Source organism: Eptatretus burgeri, chromosome 5 (assembly GCF_056783735.1).
Source record: "Eptatretus burgeri isolate ZD-2024b chromosome 5, Ebu_testis_v1, whole genome shotgun sequence".
NCBI classification, from domain to species: Eukaryota; Metazoa; Chordata; class Myxini; order Myxiniformes; family Myxinidae; genus Eptatretus; species Eptatretus burgeri.
Window position 1 is genome coordinate 39,620,454 of NC_140965.1, and position 7,420 is coordinate 39,627,873.

Below are 7,420 nucleotides of genomic sequence, written 5' to 3' on the forward strand. Positions count from 1 at the left end.
ATAAATCCATCCACAGGGAAGATGTCCCTCTGGATCTCACTCTTATTTCTTCAATAGAAGCTGTGAGATGCGATTGGGAAGTCCATGATGACAACCTCGGGAGTGATCACTTTCCTGTGATCACAAATCTCCAATGTGAAAGGGGTTCTGTGGACTCACTCGGTCCGGCTTCTTGGAACTTTTCTAGGCGAATTGGGGTCAGTTTTCAGATCGATGTGTCAGGGAAGTGAAGGAAGAGATTGGTGTTCACAACATAGATGGTATCAAAAAGAATATTGTTCAAATTATGTATAACATTGCTTGGGAAACAATCCCAACCTCAATTACTTCAGGGGGTAGGAAAATTAAGGTCCCCAGGTGGAATGAGGATTGCAAATTGGCAATCCAGGGAAGATGGGCAGCTCTCAAGAGACTTAGGAAAACCCTCAGGTTGGAGGACGTTATAGAGTATAAGAGGAAAAGGGCGATAGCCCAAAGAACTATAAAACGGGCCAAGTCTGCCTCTTGGAAATCATTTTGTTCATCAGTTAATCCAGATACCCCTCTCAAAACTATATGGGGAAGAGTCAAAAGTATACAGGGAGTTAAGTCAGGAGGGAGAGCTTTTCCAGTGATTATTTCCCAGAACATAGCCCTGTGTTCTAATGCAGACAAGGCAGAAGCCGTGGGCCAAGTTTTTTCTAGTAGTGAGAATATCATAAAGGATGACGTTTTAGAGGCTCGTTTTCCCCAAGTTGTAAGTCAAACCAGGGTGATCACCAATACAGTTCTGCCTTCAAACCCTTCACTCAATCTTGACTTCACTATTTGGGAACTGAAGCAGGTGATTCGTTCGGTTAAGAATAGCGTCCCAGGCCCGGATCAGTTATCGTTCCTTATGTTCAAACACTTGGAGGATCGGGTGTTGAGAGTGTTCCTGAGTTTCTTCAATAGGATTTGGGCTTTAGGGAAGCTTCCCAGTGATTGGAAACACGCTATTGTAATTCCTATCCTGAAAGAGGGGAAAGATGGCACTGTCCCATCTTCATATCGCCCGATCTCCCTTATCTCAGTTGTTTGCAAATTAATGGAGAAAATGGTGAATAACCGATTGGTCTTCTTCTTGGAAAAGAACAATATATTGTATAAAGGCCAGAGCGGTTTTCGAAAGGGACGGTCCGTTATGGATCACATTTCCGCACTGGCAAATGATGCAAGGAAATCCCAAGGTAATCAGGAGTTTCTTCTGGGAGTGTTCCTCGATATCCAAAAGGCATACGATTCAGTCTGGAAAAATGGCCTCCTTTATAAACTGAGTAATCTCGGGGTCAATGGCAGAATGCACGATTGGATTGGTGACTTTTTATCGAATAGAACATTTCAGGTGAGGTTTGGCCTGAGCCTCTCCTCTTCGTTTCATTCTGAAAAGGGCATTCCCCAGGGAAGCTGCTTAAGCCCAACACTCTTTAGTATTATGATAAATGATGTTGCATCCATCCGCAAGCTCCATAGCAAGTTATTCCTGTTTGCTGACGACATTGCTATGTGGATTCGGTGTAAAAATCTTGCTACTTCGAGTAAAAAACTCCAGGGCGATATCCGGCTCGTGGAGAAATGGCCCGAAGACTGGGGTTTTAAACTATCAGCTGATAAGTTCAAGTTTATCATATTTTCAAGTAAGAAGAAAACGGATGATATAGCAATGGTAATTAATTAATGGCACTTGCATCCATCCATCTCGAGTAGTGTCCTTCTTCAGAGTCACCTTCGATAAGGGACTAACCTGGACCCCACATGTGAAGGAGCTGATAGGTAAATGTGCCAAAGGCATAAATTTATTACGCTGTCTCTCTGGAACAGAGTGGGGAGCACATCGTGACAGCCTTCTCATGATATACAAAGCTAAAATTATAGTCCGGGAGCCAACCGATCAAAATTAAAAAAAAATTGCCCGGTCTGCTATAAAATTTTTGTGTTGATTTTCATAAAGAGACACCCTTTGAGTATATGAAAACCAATGTTGGCAATGGTGAAACTCTTGCGCAACAACACAGTCAACACTTTTGCGAGCCCCCTCTGATTACAAAATGTTGGCAAAAGCGAAGATGTAGGATAGGGGTAGGGGTAATTCATATTGTCCTAAAATCATAACCACTAAACCTATATACACAAATGACCCCTCATATTAAAGAGGAGTTCATTTCCTATATCACAATTGGTGTAGATTTAACCTACCTACAATTGACAAGGTTATATGTCAAACAACAAAAGATTTATGTAACTCAGAAATGCTTGACTGCTATCAATGGGGTCAGGAACAAGAACATACTTTTACATGCCATGGTTTTAAGGAAGATAAAATTAGAAATGGATTAACACAATATTGTGACATGAAACATCCTCTTCAGAGGAAGAGTCACTCTCTGAAACAACTCCACCACATGAACCTCTCTGACCAAGGCATATGCATGTCACTCAGCAAGGCACAGCAGCCTTTTTGCATGAACATCGTTTCAGACATTTGGATAATTTGCACATGCAAGACACCGTTTTGTCTATGTTTGGCTTGGCTGGCTTAGACATGAGAATTGGGACCAGTTTTCCATTGATAAGGGTTCTGCCAAATGTTGTGGCTGGGGAAGTGCTCGGTCACTGAGATGTGCACGTCTATACAGAAGCAATTGATACAATGCTCTTAAAACAAGGAAGTAAAACGCATCTTCTGTTGCTGGCAGTGACCTAAGGTCTAATTTTGAAGAGACAAACATATGCTGCCTGAGGGTATCCAAACAGCTGAACCCTTTTTGGCCATGCAGAGCAGTCCAGTATACTCTGGCCTCATCAATGACACATTCTGTTGCTGCCATTTCACTATCTCTTCCAAAATCAACAAGGTGGGGAAGGTTTCCTATCAGTCCCAGAGAAACCTGTGCCGCTCTTCTTTTCACAGGAACACAGGCATCATCCCAACTGACTGGAAGAGGGGCCTTGTTGTCCCTCTCTGGAAAGGGAAGGGTGATCGCCAAGACTGCAACAACTACCGAGGGGTGACGCTGCTCTCAGTGCCGGGCAAAGTCTTTGCTCGGATAATTCTTGATAGGGTTCGCCACCATCTGCTTGAGCACCAGCATCCAGAGCAGTCAGGCTTTACACCAAAGAGGTCAACGATTGACCGTATCCTTGCACTTCGTGTCCTCACCGAACGCAGACGAGAGTTTCGGCAGGGGCTGCTTGCAGCCTTTGTTGATCTCTGTAAAGCGTTCGATTCAGTGAATCGGGATGTCCTCTGGAGGATTCTTGGTCTTCGTGGGGTGCCACCTAAACTGATCGATCTGATGTCTGAACTCTACTTTGGTACTGAGAGTGCTGTGAAGTGTGGTGGTACCATCTCTGACTTATTTCCAGTTGTTACTGGAGTTCGTCAGGGATGTGTACTTGCCCCCACACTTTTCAGCACTTGTATGGACTGGATTTTAGGGAGGATGTCGGAGAGATCAAGTTGCGGTGCATCGTTTGGCAATGTCAAGATCTCGGACCTTGATTTTGCAGATGATGCAGTCATCTTTGCGGAGACTTTAGACATCCTCTTGGGGGGCCCTCGAGGTGCTGAATGAGGAGTCGGAGCCGTTGGGATTACGGATTTCTTGGGTCAAAACTAAGATCCAGGCTTTCGGTGACATCTTGGATGCTGCTGTCCTGTCTGTGTCTGTTTGTGGTGAGGATGTTGAGGTCGTGGATAGATTCACTTACCTTGGCAGTGATATTCATGTCTCCGCAGGTTGTGAGCCGGAGGTCAATAGACGTCTGGGTCGGGCCTGGGGAGTCATGGATTCACTGGATCATGGGGTGTGGCGCTGCCGGTACCTGTGCGGGAGGATGAAAGTCCGAGTCTTCAGGTCCTTGGTACTTCCAGTCTTGCTCTATGGGTGCGAGACTTGGACTTTGACCAAGGATCTGAGACGGAGACTTAATTCCTTTTGTACCAGGTCTCTTCGAAGAATCCTTGGCTATCGCTGGTCGGATTTTGTGTCCAACGAGCGGTTGCTGAGAGAGACTCGGATGAGATTTGTTACCTGCATAGTCCATGAGCGTCAGCTGCGGCTGTATGGACATGTGGCTCGTTTTCCTGACGCTGATCCTGCTCACCAGATTCTCTCAGCGAGGAGTCTCATGAGTGGAGGAGGCCAGTGGGCCGACCACGTGCCTCATGGTTGCAGCAGGTTGACCATCATCTCAAGGAGATGGGGGATGGGCCTGGCATCTGCCTGGGGGATGGCCAGACGGAGGCCCCTGGAGTACCGGGCGGAAAGTGGACGCAGCGACGCGCTGTTCTGGCACATGCTCCCATACCTGACCTGACCTCTTCTTTTTCCCCTTCTGAATGGGTAGCTCACTGTGTCACATCCACACAACACATATGTGCACAGAAGTGTAGCTGCGACATCAAGAGGATTTTCTGGTACTTCTTGCTCAACACTTCTACCAGCTCATGAATAGGTAGGTATTGATTCTGCCGTTGTATCCAGAGTTCTTGCAATGTGTTCAAGCAGCAGAAGTGATATATACACAGCATAATTATGTCTGTATCTGTTGCATGCACAACAGCTCGATGGTGATCAAGATATTCCACACAATATGCAAGATGAGCAATAATCCTTGTGTCTGCCTCTTCATGTTCTTCACAAGGTAAGTCCAGAACTGAACTTGATGCTGATGTGATGGAAAGAGTGTGACCTTTGTTTTCCATCATACCACCAAGAATGATGGTCACTCTATCCGGAATAGCTTCAGGACTCTCACAAAGGGAAGTGCCAATGAAGTTCTGAAGATTTCCTTTATTTCTTGGATTCTTCATGAGTAAATTCCAGTCCAGAATTTCTAGACTCTTGGATGGTGAGAATTGTCTTGCCTGGTCTGTCTGGTTTCTCCTCTGCTGCTCATCACCCTTCAAATATGGCTATCATCAAAATCATACTGATCACCAATGATATTGACACAGTTGCACATTTCAGGTTTCAACTGCAGGAGCTTGCGAAGATACAGCTGGGGAAGTTCACCAAATGTTTTTGCACCCATTTTTTGGTATTTATTTACAAATGCCATTGTGTCTACCAGATAAACTGTGTATAGGTCACTCTGTGGTAATGATGGCAGCTGTAAAACAACATCCTGCTCAGCTTCAGCAATTAGCACTGCCACGAAATCAGACTTGTTGCCTTTGCGCATTACAAACCCCTGTGCTAAGCGTGGATCAACCTCAAACAGGGATGATGGATAGTCTGTCCACTCATGGGAAAATGCAATCTGTCTTGTGACTGGGTCGGCATCTCGATAGAAACACAGCACACGTGTAGTTGCAGTCTCATCTTGATAGATCCTGATTAAACTCTGTTTCCTTGATGGGTTTGATTTCTTCTGTGAGGAGAAAGTTACCAGCTTCAGTGGTTCAATCTTAATAGAGACCACCTCTTCTGCTTTCATAATGGCTTCCATGCCCTTAGCTTGAGCATGGACCAAGTCTTTCGAAGCAGCCTTCTCACCAGTTGCTCTATTGAGCAGATCCACTTGGTTGTTACACTGGAATGGGTTTATCATCTGCTGGCATATCACTTTCTTGATCTCCTCAACATGCATATGTTCTTCTGTTGCCTGCTTATGTGTTTCTCCATGATGAGTAGATTCCTGTTGGCCTAGATTAGCCATAGACTTTATGTTCTCTGATACAGCTGTGAGAAATGGTGCTGTCTTCACATATTTATCTTGAGCAGCTGGTGCCTGAGATATGCCTTTGAACAGAGATGTCTTCCCTTCATTGTTGTATGTCTGCTCCAGGGCCATGTCACTCCAAACACCATTGAATTTTCCTTTGGAAGAGTGAACTGTGAAGTACCCAACCTGGATCCAGCAAACCTTAACCGAACTGTGTTCAATAGAGTAAGAGGATTTTGGGGGTAGGGGTAACTTTGGTTGACAAAAATGTTAATTTTCTCTTTAAAAATTGATAGAACTCACTCAAATTTGCTGTTTTAATTAGCCATGGATACCATGTTCATATCACATTAAGAAAAATTAGTATTCTAATGCAGCATCTGCCTATGATAAGAAAAGTTCTAAAGGCCATCTTCAAAAAACGTTATTTTTAAGGCATTTTTCACAAAATTATGTACTTTTACGAGGTTTACTTCCACAAAGGCAATTTTTTTTTTGTCATTTTACAATGTACTGATTTAATTCTTACATTTAGTTCACATTTATTTTTCATGAATGTGATTTTTTAATTTTTTTAGAAATTTTATTGACAATTGCTGTTTTATCAAATTTTTCAAATCTTCCTCAAACAAAAACGTCCGCCAAAATTTTTCGCAAGAGCTTATGAATTGCCAACATTGGTTTTCATGAACTGCAAACATATATCTAAACATCCTGGGGGTGTAAAATTTTATAGCAGAGGCTGTAAGGTCCAACCCTAAAACAGCCTCGTACACAGGTTGGCTCCCGGACTATTAGTTCCCACCTCGATTACGGATACCTGGCTTTCGGTGATACGGCCAAGAGCAACCGAAAAAACTTGAGACTGTCCAGTCAAAAGCCCTTCGTGTATGTTTAGGTGCTTTTACGAGCACTCCAGTGTCTGCCCTTCTGGTGGAAATAGGTGAGATGCCCTTGTCCCTTCGCTGGGAGATGCTGAGAATGAAATATTGGGCTAGATCCATTTCTTCTGGGGACAGCCATCCTGGCAAATCCTGATTTGAAAATTGTTGGGAATACCTGAAGTTAGACAACAACTCTGCTTCCTTGCCTATTGGCTTGGCCTGTATCAAGTTAGCCAAGGAAATGAAGCTGGACTCCCTTCCAGTCAGCCCCCAACATAAAGTCCCCATTTGGCCCCCTGGACACTCGAACCCCTTCGTCTCCGCATGGATTTCTGGGGAAAAAATGGATTCAGTTAATCCTGTGGTAAAGCGCAAGCTGGCTATCGAGTTTATAAATACAAGTTGGAGTCAATCTTTGCATATATATGTGGATGGGTCCAAAGAACCCTCTCTAGGAAGGACAGCGGTGGCTATATGTATCCCCGATGTCCGTGTGGTCAGGGCTTTTCGGTTAACCGATCATCTTTCAGTTTTCTCGACGGAACTATTTGCAATCATCCGAGATATGGAATGGATAATCGAGTTCAATCCTCTTAGTGCAGTTATCCTCTCGGACTCACTTTCGGCATTACAGGCGCTGGAATCCTTACAGGGTGGCTGCAGGTATGACTTGGTCCTAGAAGCTTGGCATTTGCATAACATCATGAACTGGAGGGGTCTGGTGGTGGATTTGCGCTGGATCCCTGCTCATGTGGGCATCGGGGGGAATGAGGCCAGTGACCTTGCGGCAAAGCAGGCCCTCAGAATGGACAATGTCACCCAAATCCCCTTGGGACCTTTAGAAATCA

At 44.5% G+C, this 7,420-nt stretch overlaps 1 protein-coding gene across 1 annotated transcript; it reads right to left on the reverse strand.

Annotated features, from left to right (window-relative positions):
• Positions 1–1,908: 1,908 nt before the first annotated feature.
• On the reverse strand, positions 1,909–6,155 carry LOC147026283 (uncharacterized). The gene is made up of 2 exons (XM_085881548.1): positions 4,340–6,155; positions 1,909–2,914 (listed from the first exon to the last, which is right to left on the reverse strand). The coding sequence occupies exon 1, from the start codon at positions 5,815–5,817 to the stop codon at positions 4,927–4,929; it is 891 nt and encodes a 296-aa protein (XP_085737674.1). The 5' UTR covers positions 5,818–6,155; the 3' UTR covers positions 1,909–2,914; positions 4,340–4,926.
• Positions 6,156–7,420: the final 1,265 nt, after the last annotated feature.

What these genes read in the sequence shown, in the direction of transcription:
- LOC147026283 (XM_085881548.1), bottom strand. Translation starts at nt 5,817, where the DNA reads ATGGCCCTGGAGCAGACATACAACAATGAAGGGAAGACATCTCTGTTC.